Source organism: Triticum dicoccoides, chromosome 2B, assembly GCF_002162155.2.
Source record: "Triticum dicoccoides isolate Atlit2015 ecotype Zavitan chromosome 2B, WEW_v2.0, whole genome shotgun sequence".
Classification (NCBI taxonomy): Eukaryota; Viridiplantae; Streptophyta; class Magnoliopsida; order Poales; family Poaceae; genus Triticum; species Triticum dicoccoides.
This window is the reverse complement of record NC_041383.1, coordinates 265,154,875-265,169,384: the sequence shown is the minus strand read 5'-3', so window position 1 is coordinate 265,169,384 and position 14,510 is coordinate 265,154,875. Positions and strand designations below refer to the sequence as shown.

The window sequence follows — 14,510 nt, the reverse complement described above, 5'->3', positions numbered from 1 at the left end:
CCCACCCACAGCATCGCCGGCCGCCTGGACCACGGCCGCACGCCTCGTCGACGCAGGGCTTCCCGGCCTCCTGGACCACGACTTCCTGGCCGCCGAGTCCATGACGCTGGCCAAGATGGAGCTCCCCGGCGTGGCCTTCGGCTGCGGCGATACGAACGAGGACGACGGGTTCCTGGCGTGGAGGCGGCGAGCGAGGTGGGGAGGCGACAGGTGGGAGGCGGGCCCGCGTAGAGAAAAAGGTAGGAGAGAGAGGGAGTGGGAGGCTGAATGTGGGCCAAGCGCATGCAAAATCTTCTCTCTCCGCCCCCAAGAGCCCCCCGGCAGGCTGGGTTTCGCCTGCGCGCGCCGGCGCTAATTTTCGCTAAATCCGGCGAAAATTGAGCTCCTGGGGTCCCGGCTGGGAGAAAAATTAAGCGCCAGCGGCCAAAAAGTGCTAGTGGGGGGCATCCTGGGGGGCCGGCTGGAGATGCCCTTATAAAGTTCGAACCCAGGTGGTGTGCCTACCAAATTAGGCCGTGCACCTTTCACTCTAGGAAGGCACTATCTGGACAGGGGACAAAAGAGAACACGTAACAGTATGCGCCCGTCCTGTCTCACCGATGTTTGCTCAAACCGACAACCACCTCTTTTCTTTAAGGAAGGCCAGACCGACAACCACCTAGGAGGGACGTTTTCAGTGTGAGGAGACATTTTCGTCAACGACAAGGCGTCTACGGTGAGTTCATAAATCTTAAGATGATACGTCGACTCAGTCTCTCGAAGGTGCTCATAAGGGTAAGGTGTGTGTGCACGTTCATAGGGATGAGTGTATACGCGTATGTATGAGCGCTTACGTTTGTACTTTGTTAAAAAAAAGTACCTTCTCGCGAATGATCTGTTGCAGTCCCTAACCCGGACAGGGCTCCCCAATCGTTTCCATGTTTCAAAGGGACTTCTTATATGGCGACCAGCGCACCCAAAACCAGGGAAGCGCACACCCCTGCTCCCCGCGCGTCCTCATGGGCCGGCCCATGTGAAAGGCGGGAAGCCCCTCTGTTTTTTAACAGTTTTTTACTTTTTAAAAATAATTCGGGATTTTCAAAAGTTGTGAATTGCGATTTTTTGTGAATTTAAAAAATGTTCATAATTTATAAAGAACTATTCAGAAAATGATAAATGCTCATGGTATCAAAAACTGTTCGTGATTCCGAAAAACCATAATCATGTATTAAAAGAATGTTCACATATTTTAAAAATTACTCATGAAATGTTCATGAATTTTAAGAAAATGTTAAAAATATTAAAAAATGTACGCAATTTAAAAATATGTTAGTGAAATTCTAAAGAATGTTCACAAATTTGTAAAATATGTTCACGAATTTGAAAAACGTTAACGATTTCAAAAAAATGTTGATGAATTTGAAAAGACAATAAGACATCCCTTCTCCAAAGAATGATACTTGCCATAACTATAATGATTCTCTTCCAAAGAATGATAATCTTCATATTAATGTGATCATTCCGCCCAACGCTCGATGTTACTTTTCATAATTAAGGTGATCTTGCTACCTAATGATGCTCTTCATAATTAACGTGATCCTTCTGTCCAACCCTCGATGTTACTTTTCATAATGAACGTGATCCTGCTGTCTAATGATTCTCTTCATAATAAACGTGATTATTCCATCAAAAAAATTATGCTCTTCATAATTAACGTGAAACCAACAAATCGTACGAAACCAAACTAAACCAAACCAAGATGTACCTTGCAGACTCCTCTTTAATAGTAGAGTATTATGACAGGTTTCTGCTATGCTATAACGGCCTTATCCGGCCAAGAACCATGGGATTGGTCAGGGGCAGATCCATGGCACCCCCTCTAAAAGCGCAAATAATTTACACTGTGCATCTAAGGCTAATTGTCTAAGGGCATCTTCAACGCTGACCCCAAAGCAGATATGTATATTTTTGAGGGACCTGTTTGGATACGACAAGTGCCTGGTGGCGGATGCTGGGGACTGCCGACCGAGCTACTTGGCGGCGTAGAAGAAGGGAGGCTGGTTTTGCTCCGGCCAGGACGGTGACGACGGCGGCGACCTCGTCCCAGGCCCCACCCACCTCGCCCGCTGCCCTTCTTTACGTCGCTCGCCTTGTCCTTTGCCTTCGCTTTGAGGCGGCGGGCTTGCCTTGTCTCCAAGTTGATCTTCCGGGTGACCACCTTCTCCGGATTCTCCACCTCTGTTGTCTCCAACAGCTTTTCGTATGGGTCCATGTGGTAGCGGCAAAAAGGGCGAGTATTGGTGTGGATAGCGGGAGGATGGTAGTCGAGAGGGTGGAGAAAGGGAGGAGGTTGTCGCAAAAATAATGCAGACCGCTCCAAATGGGCGGGCTCTACCTCGATTTTGGGTGGGCCAAGGGTGTCAGAGTCCTATGTGGCGGGTGTCCGGACTCTCACAGAGCCCCTGATTTGCAGGAAAATGGACACGCGAACCGGTCCATGGACAAATACGGAACATCATTGGATGGTTTGCGTCGGACAACTCGGTCCGAACAGTTGAACGGTTTAAGGGTCCGCGCTGAAAATGCTCTAACCTCTTAATGCTATTTTAGGACATTTTTTCAGGATAATAATGGTAATTTAGACCAAGCTATAGTCTTTGGATTGTATTTTATGAAGTTTGAATCGTCGTATTGAAATTATGTTGTCTATGCATTATATTTGTATAAACCGTTCATGGGCCCGCCACTGGAACTGGAACTGGTAGAGTCACTTGGAATCAGCTTCAGAATGTAACTCACAACGGGAACGTCCATAGTTTCCGACTTACAAACTGGAAAGAATAAATAAAACAAATTGTGGAACAAGAGGATGGACACGCCTAGTAATTACGTCCAGGCCCTGTGCGGACCCTCGAGACGCAGTTGGAGCTGCTGGCCCCCTGGAGGACGTAGACCTGGACGTAGCACACCACCTCGACGGTGACGCTCACCTCAAACGCGCGCAGCACCAGCGCCTTCCCGTCCAGCCTCACCACCACCACGAACGGAAGCGCCCCGGCCACCACGTCGCCGGCGAAGTGCGGGCTCTCGGCCACCTTGATCCCGTCCACCTCCGTCACCGGCGCCACCCACGACGTCGTCTGCCTGCCGATCTTGCCGGCTGGCACCACCGTCGTCCCGACGGGTTCGCCGTGGTACGTCACCGCCGTCACCGTCTCCCCGTACCGGAACGGCGCGCGGCTCGGGTTGCTCGCCATCACGTGCACGCTCGCGGACAGCGTGAGCGACGGCGGGAGCAGGCTGAAGTCCTGGACGATGGTCTCCACGGGCGACGTCACCACGCGCGGTGGGAGCGGGCGGTACAGGATGTAGAGCACGATGGAGAGGATGCCCAGGATGACGAGAACGGTGAGCAGCACGCAGCAGGACATGGCGTGATGCCTCTTCCTCCCCTTCATGGCCGGTGGATTTTTCACTCGACTCGATCGCCTACTTTCGGTGTGGCCTGTATGTGTACCTGGTTGTGCTGCGTCGACTAGGATCTGGCTCCCGTTATATTTGCTACGTTTCTTGTTTGTATGTTTGGTTGGCGCTAGGTCTGAGATTTCTTGACCATGGGTTTTCAGTCCGGTTGTTTAGAAATTCGTGTGCATTCTGGGGAAGGAAATGGCTTGTTGGTGGTGCAGGGTACTGCGGTATGGTACAACTCCCTCTGTTTTTTTAGGTTCGGTTGGAGTATGCCTAAAACTGAAGGAGAGCTCGTTTGGGTCCTTTTTATTTTTTTCTATTTTTTTTAAAACTTCCAATCTATTCATTTTCAATCATGACAGCACAACGAACACTAGGGATAATAAAAATCACATTCACATCCATAGACCACCTAGCGACGACTACACGCACTAAAGCGAGCCGAAGGCGCGCCGCTGTCATTGCTCCTCCCTTGCCAAAGCCGGGCTAAACGTGTTGTAGTAGACAGTGGGGAACTCGTCGTGCTAAGGCCCCATAGGACCAACACAGTAGATAGCGTAGATCAGAAGGATCCAACCTGAAAACACATGAATGTAGACGAACTACGACCAGATCGGAGCAAAACCACCATGGCAGATCCGCCGGAGACACACATCCACCCGTCCACCGATGATGCTAGACTCACCATCAGGATGGGGGATAAGCAAGGAGAACCTTATTCCATCTTTTGGGAGCCGTCGCCGTCTTGTCTTCCCGAACAACACACAAACCCTAACAAAACGTGAACAAACAATTAAAAACAGAGCTCTCTCGCAGGCAAGGGCCGAGATCCACCGTGCCACCATGGCCCTAAGGCCATCGAAAATGAGACGGATCAACGATGAGGCCGGCGGGAGACAGGGGAACCCTAAACTTTTCTTGAGGAAGAGGCAACCCCGCTTGGTTATTTTGGTCAGACAATTGATTCCTTTTGATTTGACCATGGAAATGCTTTAAAACAGTGGGCTTAACAAGAAACGCCTTTTGTCGGTCGATTTCGCACGTAAATCTTAAAGCTATGACATGTGGAAATTTTTTGCGAGACATACTATTCGTTCCCAGGCATGTTCCCAGATAATGGCACAATCGTTCGCTCCCACACACCCTTCCAAGGGAATGACTCCGTATGTAGCAATGACACTGCCTACATGTAGCATGACAATTATGGACGATAACTATTCTGCGTAGCATGACAATTGGGTTTGTTGTACCCTGACAATTCCTGAACTTGCGCTGCTTCTCAAGACGGGTCATCGTTGGCCTTGTACCAAACCATCCCTACCTCTTCCTTTCCTTCATTTGGCCATGAAATCTGTATGAAGTCTGTGCCAAATTTCGTGGAGTTTGGACATTTCAGTAGCTCTCAATAAAAAGGGTAAATCTCGGGCATGACCTCATATCTAAAGGAACTTTCCCTTTTTCTTAGCCTGCAATTCTCTTTGTTGTAGTATGAAGTTCCTGAAAGCGCATGACAATTCTCTCTACCGCAGAAGCCTCCTCGAGGGATCATTCGTTCGTGCTAGGATTCTCCAATAGGAAACGTCAACCCCCTACCAGGATCCTTTGATGAGGATTGTTCAAAACTAGAAATACATGTCATACCTTTTATTTTGCGGATCAGTAGTGAAGGCAAAATAAGTATGAAAAAATTGGTTTGTCAAACGGTAAAATTGGCAACAACAAGCTAGACAAAGGAATTATTATAAGGCGTCTGCTATGTGGCAGCCTGTTATTAGTCGCATCCCCCACCGTTGGACCGCACACCTCGTGGCCTCGTTTAGTTCTATGTATACATGTGATTCCTTCGCCGTGCACATCTCCTTTATAGCCTTGAAGCTGTTTCCAGCACCGACGATCTCCCCCAACATTGGTCGCGATCCAATACCGTCGCGCTCCCGCTAATACCGGTTGCATCATCGTCGTCGTTGCAATCATCGCCACTCAACGTTGTCATAGTCGAAGTTGCTACATCGTCGATGCTACAACCAATCCACCGCACCAGTATCATTGTTGTTGGTGAATGGCAAGCGGCACAACGGCAACTAATCGAGGTTGAGGTAGTCGGCGATGCTGGAACCAACCCCATTGTAGCATCACAACCATTGCCGCGGGCCGGTGCGTGTCAAAGTCAAGTCCAACGTGTAGCTATTGGAGATATGCTTAGAGGTAATCGTGTGATGATATTATTTCTCCCTATGTATTCATCTGTTATTTTTGTATTGTCCTTGAACATCATCACTGATATGTATCAATAAGTATATGGATTGTTTGTGAGATTATATGTTATATGATGATTGTTCGAGTGGTCCCTAGTTGATAAGGTTATGCAGACAAATATCATTTGAGTAGTATATGGTTTGGTTGATGATTATGTTTCACAAGTCATGGGTATAGAGATGTTATCCCGATAGTATGGAGTTGAGGATGGGGGACTTTGAGACGCAGTGAGATATTGTCTATTAGTCTCAAGTAATCACACATCACAATAATAAATTTGTTAATGAAAAAGTGTAGTTGAAGCACCATATATTCCAAATCATTATTCCACTTGCAAAATATTCCAGCACTATATACAAATGATGTTTTTCTTACTTTTTTTGTTCTATTTGTTTGTGTGCATATAAAATACAAGTCAACAAAAGAACTATCACATGGGACAAATGTCCAACTAATACAACACATATGGTCCACCAGTTCTTAAAACATTGTTCCATCACAAATGTCCCACCAATTCTTAAAGCATTGTTCCACCATAAAATGTCCCACCAATTCTATATACCAGGTGATTTCCCCGAACATTGCGGCGGGATTTTCAAGATTAATTTCAGATGTACTCCCTTAGTTTCTTTTTAGTCTGCATATAGCATTTGTCTGAAGTCAAACATTGTAAAGTTTTACCAACTTTATATAAAAAATAACAACATTTACAGTACAAAATCAATACATTAGATGTGTCATGAGTTGAGTTTTCATACGTTATAACTTTCATATTCTAGATGTTGATATTTTTTAATATAAGTTTGGTCAGACCTTGCATAGTTTGACTACAAACAAATCTTATATGCAGAGTAAAAAGAAATGAAGGGAGTATTATGTATGAAGAAAATAATCTAAATCAAAAGGTATAATTTTTCTAATGTAGAGATTTTCCATACTTGCACTGTGTGTGAACAAAGAGTATGCATGAGGTTTGCACGGGGCTGTAAAATAGTGTTAGTGGATGTTGACATGGCACATTTTATGAGATGAAAAGTTGCATGTTGAAAGAATTAGAGTTAGTGAGGATCAGCTATTTGGGAATAGTGGAAAATATTCCAACATTATATACAAATGATGCTTTTCTTGCTTTTGTTGTTCTATTTGTTTGTATGCATATAAAATACAAGTCAACAAAAGAACTATCACATAGGACGATTAAAAAATGTACCTAATACTACGCATATGTCCCACCAATTCTTAAAACATCGTTCCACCACAAATGTACCACTAATTCTTAATATACTAGGTGATTTTCCGGCATGCTGCGTGGAAATTTAAAGATTAATTTCAGAAGTATTATTGTGAAAAAATGATCTAAAACAAAAGCTACAACTTTTTAATGTACAAATATTTGTACTTGCACTGTGTACAAAGAATATGCATGTGGTTTGCATTGGGGTTATAAAATAGTGTTAATGGGTACTGACATATTACACTTGATGAGATAAAAAACCACATGTTAAGAGAATTAGAGTGTCGGAGTAAATGAACACTGGTAGCCTAACCGGCTCCCTTTGGCCCTTAGAAAAAACAATGGGCTGACCGAGCCCTGAAGCACCCAAGACACGGGGCCGCCTTTTTCCGGCCGGCTATCCCATAGGCCGGCTGGTGGAAGGAGGCCCGACCATAAAGAACCCTTGGAGGACGCCACGATAGGGCCGACTCCAAAAAGCCGGTCCGTGAAGGACCGACTCCAAGAAGCCGGCCCCTGAAGGACCGACTCCAAGAAGCCGGCCCCTGGCAGACGGCCGAGGGCCGCGCCCTAAAGTCCACCCCCCATAGCCGTGACGGGACAGGGCGTGGCTACAGTGGCCCCTGCCACCCCGAATCCTGGAACACGCATGGCTACAGTACGCCGTACAGAGCGGCCAACTCCTGCCCGGCGAGGCACTGTTGCCATGCAGACCATGACGCCATCCACGACGGGTCGCCAATACGGCCCGTAGGCGGCGGGCCCTTCGGTCAGAGAGACATCCAAAGGCGGCCTGACCTCCCCCAGCCGGCCTGAGGCCGGGCCGGCTTCCTATAGCCGGCTTGCTCCCTCCTCGGGGCGCGCGCACCATTAAGCAGACAAGACGAGGTAAGGCTACAGTGAGAGCCCGCAAGGCGGCAGCACTGTAGCCATGCTTACCTCGACAAAGCCCTCGTCATCAGAGGCGAGGCAACAGTAACCAGCCCCCGACAAGACCCCCCAAGCGGTGGGGCCGGCCTGTTGACCAATGGGCCGGCAGCCGGCGGGACCCATCAGTTGGCGGGCCCCATTAGCCGATGGAGAAGCCGGCGGCCGTAGATGCTGACGGCCTGGACCCACGCCCAGCCGGGTTACCATTGTACCCCCGGGGGTAGGCCTATATAAACCCCCCGGGACACCAATGCAAAGGGTTGATCTCATAGAGTTTTAGACACTATTATAGGGAGAGAAGAGAGCTAGCCTTGCCCTTCTTCCTCCTCCCACCGAACAGCTCAAGGAGCCTCTTGTAGCTTCTTATCGATCTAGTGATCATGCGGAGACCCCGCAAAGCAGGAGTAGGGGTATTATCTCCACGGAGAGCCGCCAACCTGGGTAAGATCCGCCGGCGTGCATGTCTTCGCCTTATCCCGTTTCCAGGCATCGGTGATGTCTTACTGGCTCCCATAATGATAAGCCTGTTGGGGAACGTTGCAGAAAATTAAAATTTTTCCTACGGTTTCACCAAGATCCATCTATGAGTTCCTCTAAGCAACGAGTCAAGGGGGTGAGTTAGCATCTACATACCACTTGTAGATCGTGTGCGGAAGCGTTCAAGAGGATGGTGATGATGGAGTCGTACTCGACGTGATTCGGATCACCGATGACCAAGTGCTGAACGGACAGCACCTCCGCGTTCAACACACGTACGGTACGGGCGACGTCTCCTCCATCTTGATCCAGCAAGGAGGAAGGAGAGGTTGAGGAAGACAGCTCCACCGGCAGCACAACGGCGTGATGATGGTGGTGCAGTAGTACTCCGACAGGACTTCACCAAGCACGTACGGAGGAGGAGAGGTGTTGGGGAGGGGAGGGGCTGCGCCTTCAATTGTGGTGTTTCTGCCCTCCCCTCACCCCTCTATTTATAGGAGGAGAGGGGCAAGGGGGCCCGACCCTCTAGGGGGAAAACCCTAGGGAGGGCGGCGGCCAAGGGAGGGAGGCTTGCCCCCCAAGCTAGGGGGGCGCCCCCTTTAGGGTTTCCCCCTCCCAAGCCCTAGCCGCATGGGCCATAGGTGGGGAGGCGCGCCCAGCCCACTAGGGGCTGGCTCCCTCTCCCACGCAGCCCATGTGGCCCCCCGGGAGGGGTGGCCCCTCCCAGTGGACCTCCGGAATCCTTCCGGTGGCCCCGGTACAATACCGGTATGCCCCCGAAACTTTCCGGTGTCCGTTTAACCACTTTCCATATATAAATCTTTACCTCCGGACTATTCCGGAACTCCTCGTGACGTCCGAGATCTCATCCAGGACTCCGAACAACATTCAGTAATCACATACAAGTCTTCCTAATAACCCTAGTGTCACTGAACCTTAAGTGTGTAGACCCTACGGGTTCGGGAGACATGCAGACATGACCGAGATGCTCTCAGGTCAATAACCAACAGCGGGATCTGGATACCCATGTTGGCTCCCACATGCTCCTCGATGTTGTCATCGGATGAACCACGACGTCGAGGATTCAATCAACCCCATATACAATTCCCTTTGTCAGACGGTATGTTACTTGCCCGAGACTCGATCGTCGGTATCCCAATACCTCGTTCAGTCTCGTTACCGGCAAGTCACTTTACTCGTACCGTAATGCATGATCCCGTGACCAGACACTTGGCCACCTTGAGCTCATTATGATGATGCACTACCGAGTGGGCCCAGTGATACCTCTCCGAAAACACGGAGTGACAAATCCCAGTCTCGATCCATGTCAACCCAATAGACACTTTCGGAGATACCTGTAGTGCACCTTTATAGTCACCCAGTTACGTTGTGACGTTTGATACACCCAAAGCACTCCTACGGTATCCAGGAGTTACATGATCTCATGGTCAAAGGAAGAGATACTTGACATTGGCAAAGCTCTAGCAAACGAACTACACGATCTTTGTGCTATGCTTAGGATTGGGTCTTGTCCATCACATCATTCTCCTAATGATGTGATCCTGTTATCAACGACATCCAATGTCCATAGCCAGGAAACCATGACTATCTATTGATCACAACGAGCTAGTCAACTAGAGGCTCACTAGGGACATATTGTGGTCTATGTATTCACATGTGTATTACGATTTTCAGATAATACAGTTATAGCATGAATAAAAGACTATTATCATGAACAAAGAAATATAATAATAACACTTTTATTATTGCCTCTAGGGCATATTTCCAACAGTCTCCCACTTGCACTAGAGTCAATAATCTAGTTACATTGTGATGAATCGAACACCCATAGAGTTCTGGTGATGATCATGTTTTGCTCGCGAGAGAGGTTTAGTCAACGGATCCGCGACATTCAGATCCGTATGTACTTTGCAAATTTCTATGTCTCCATCTTGAACATTTTCACGGATGGAGTTGAAACGACGCTTGATGTGCCTGGTCTTCTTGTGAAACCTGGGCTCCTTGGCAAGGGCAATAGCTCCAGTGTTGTCACAGATAGTTTGATCGGCCCCGACGCATTGGGTATGACTCCTAGGTCGGTGATGAACTCCTTCACCCAAATAGCTTCATGCGCTGCCTCCGAGGCTGCCATGTACTCCGCTTCACATGTAGATCCCGCCACCACGCTCTGCTTGCAGCTGCACCAGCTTACTGCTCCACCATTCAACATATACACGTATCTGGTTTGTGACTTAGAGTCATCCAGATCTGTGTCGAAGCTAGCGTCGACGTAACCCTTTACAACGAGCTCTTCGTCACCTCCATAAACGAGAAACATGTCCTTCGTCCTTTTCAGGTATTTCAGGATATTCTTGACCGCTGTCCAGTGTTCCTTGCCGGGATTACTTTGGTACCTACCTACCAAACTTATGGCAAGGTTTACATCAGGTCTGGTACACAGCATGGCATACATAATAGATCCTATGGCTGAAGCATAGGGGATGACACTCATCTCTTCTTTATCTTTTGCCGTGGTCGGGCATTGAGCTGAGCTCAATCTCACACCTTGCAATACAGGCAAGAACCCTTTCTTGGACTGATCCATTTTGAACTTCTTCAAAATCTTATCAAGGTATGTGCTTTGTGAAAGACCTATGAGGCGTCTCGATCTATCTCTATAGATCTTAATGCCTAATATATAAGCAGCTTCTCCAAGGTCCTTTATTGAAAAACACTTATTCAAGTAGGCCTTAATGCTGTCCAAGAATTCTATATCATTTCCCATCAAAAGTATGTCATCTACATATAATATGAGAAATGCTACAGAGCTCCCACTCACTTTCTTGTAAACGCAGGCTTCTCCATAAGTCTGCATAAACCCAAACGCTTTGATCATCTCATCAAAGCGAATGTTCCAACTCCGAGATGCTTGCACCAGCCCATAAATGGATCGCTGGAGCTTGCATACTTTGTTTGCATTCTTAGGATCGACAAAACCTTCCGGCTGCATCATATACAGTTCTTCCTTAAGATAACCGTTAAGGAATGCCGTTTTGACGTCCATCTGCCATATCTCATAATCATAGTATGCGGCAATTGCTAACATGATTCAGACGGACTTAAGCTTCGCTACGGGAGAGAAAGTCTCATCGTAGTCAATCCCTTGAACTTGCCGATAACCCTTAGCGACAAGTCGAGCTTTATAGATGGTAATATTACCATCCGCGTCCGTCTTCTTCTTAAAGATCCATTTGTTTTCTATCGCTCGCCGATCATCGGGCAAGTCAGTCAAAGTCCATACTTTGTTTTCATACATGGATTCTATCTCGGATTTCATGGCTTCTAGCCATTTGTTGGAATCTGGGCCCGCCGTCGCTTCTTCATAGTTCGAAGGTTCACCGTTGTCTAACAACATGATTTCCAGGACAGGGTTGCCGTACCACTCTGGTGCGGAACATGTCCTTGTGGACCTACGAAGTTCAGTAGCAACTTGATCCGAAGTACCTTGATCATCATCATTATTTTCTTCTTCAGTTGGTGTAGGCATCACAGGAACATCTTCCTGAGCTGCACTACTATCCCGCTCAAGAGGTAGTACTTCATCGAGTTCTACTTTCCTCCCACTTACTTCTTTCGAGAGAAACCCCTTTTCCAGAAAGGATCCGTTCTTAGCGACAAAGATCTTGCCCTCGGATCTTAAGTAGAAGGTATACCCAATGGTTTCCTTAGGGTATCCTATGAAGACATATTTTTCCAACTTGGGTTCGAGCTTTTCAGGTTGAAGTTTCTTGACATAAGCATCGCATCCCCAAACTTTCAGAAACGACAGCTTAGGTTTCTTCCCAAACCATAATTCATACGGTGTCGTCTCAACGGATTTAGACGGTGCCCTATTTAAAGTGAATGTAGCTGTCTCTAGAGCGTATCCACAAAATGATAATGGTAAATCGGTAAGAGACATCATAGACCGCACCATATCTAATAGAGTGCGGTTACGACGTTCGGACACACCGTTACGCTGAGGTGTTCCAGGCGGCGTGAGTTGTGAAACGATTCCACATTTCCTTAAGTGTGTACCAAATTCGTGACTTAAGTATTCTCCTCCACGATCTGATCGTAGGAATTTTATCTTTCGGTCACGTTGATTCTCTACCTCATTCTAAAATTCCTTGAACTTTTCAAAGGTCTCAGACTTGTGTTTCATCAAGTAGACATACCCATATCTACTCAAGTCATCAGTGAGAGTGAGAACATAACGATATCCTCCGCGAGCCTCAACACTCATTGGACCGCACACATCGGTATGTATGATTTCCAACAAGTTGGTTGCTCGCTCCATTGTTACGGAGAATGGAGTCTTGGTCATCTTGCCCATGAGGCATGATTCGCATGTGTCAAATGATTCATAATCGAGAGACTCTAAAAGTCCATCAGCATGGAGCTTCTTCATGCGTTTGACCCCAATGTGACCAAGGCGGCAGTGCCACAAGTATGTGGGACTATCGTTATCAACTTTATATCTTTTGGTATTCACGCTATGAATATGTGTAGTATTACGCTCGAGATTCATTAAGAATAAACCATTGACCATCGGAGCATGACCATAAAACATATCTCTCATATAAATCAAACAACCATTATTCTCAGACTTAAATGAGTAGCCATCTCGTATTAAACGAGATCCAGATACAATGTTCATGCTCAAACTTGGCACTAAATAACAATTATTAAGGTTCAAACTAATCCCGTGGGTAAATGTAGAGGTAGCGTGCCGACGGCGATCACATCGACTCTGGAACCATTCCCGACGCGCATCGTCACCTCATCCTTCGCCAGTCTCCGCTTATTCCGCAGCCCCTGCTGTGAGTTACAAATATGAGCAACGGCACCGGTATCAAATACCCAGGAGTTACTACGAGTACTGGTAAGGTACACATCAATTACATGTATATCGAGTATACCTTTAGTGTTGCCGACCTTCTTATCCGCTAAGTATTTGGGGCAGTTCCGCTTCCAGTGACCCTTCCCCTTGCAATAAAAGCACTCAGTCTCAGGTTTGGGTCCATTTTTTGACTTCTTCCCGGTAACTGGCTTACCAGGCGCGGCAACCTCCTTGCCGTCCTTCTTGAAGTTCTTCTTACCCTTGCCCTTCTTGAACTTAGTGGTCTTATTGACCATCAACACTTGATGTTCTTTCTTGATTTCAACCTCTGCTGACTTCAGCATGGAAAATACTTCAGGAATGGTCTTTACCATCCCCTGCATATTGTAGTTCATCACAAAGCTCTTGTAGCTTGGTGGGAGCGACTGGAGAATTCTGTCAATGACCGCCTCATCAGGGAGGTTAATATTCAGCTGGGTCATACGGTTGTGCAACCCAGACATCTTGAGTATGTGCTCACTGACAGAACTATTTTCCTCCATCTTACAACTATAGAACTTGTCAGAGATGTCATATCTCTCGACCCGGGCGTGAGCTTGGAAAACTAGTTTCAGCTCTTCGAACATCTCATATGCTCCGTGATGCTCAAAACGCTTTTGGAGCCCCGATTCTAAGCTGTAAAGCATGCCACACTGAACGAGGGAGTAATCATCAGCACGAGACTGCCAAGCATTCATAATGTCTTGGTTCTCTGGGACGGGAGCGTCACCTAGCGGTCCTTCTAGGACATATTGTTTCCTGGCATCTATGAGGATGATCCTCAAGTTCCGGACCCAGTCCGTATAGTTGCTGCCATCATCTTTCAGCTTGGTTTTCTCTAGGAACGCGTTGAAGTTCATGTTGACATGAGCGTTGGCCATTTGATCTACAAGACATATTATGCAAAAGGTTTTAGACTAAGTTCATGATAATTAAGTTCACCCAATCAAATTTTAATGAACTCCCACTCAGATTAGACATCCCTCTAGTCATCTAAGTGTTACACGATCTGAGTCGACTAGGCCGTGTCCGATCATCACGTGAGACGGACTAGTCATCGTCGGTGAACATTCTCATGTTGATCGTATCTTCCATACGACTCGTGTTCGACCTTTCGGTCTCCGTGTTCCGAGGCCATGTCTGTACATGCTAGGCTCGTCAAGTTAACCCTAAGTGTTTTCGCATGTGTAAAACTGTCTTACACCCGTTGTATGTGAACGTAAGGATCTATCACACCCGATCATC

General features: G+C 47.2%; 1 protein-coding gene across 1 annotated transcript; it reads right to left on the bottom strand.

The window, feature by feature from the left end:
• Positions 1–2,751: 2,751 nt before the first annotated feature.
• LOC119367664 lies at positions 2,752–3,498 on the bottom strand. The gene has a single exon (XM_037633126.1). The coding sequence runs from the start codon at positions 3,435–3,437 to the stop codon at positions 2,859–2,861; it is 579 nt and encodes a 192-aa protein (XP_037489023.1). The 5' UTR covers positions 3,438–3,498; the 3' UTR covers positions 2,752–2,858.
• Positions 3,499–14,510: the final 11,012 nt, after the last annotated feature.

Bases quoted from the DNA above. Each gene is read 5' to 3' on its own strand.
- LOC119367664 (XM_037633126.1), bottom strand. From the start codon at position 3,437: ATGAAGGGGAGGAAGAGGCATCACGCCATGTCCTGCTGCGTGCTGCTC.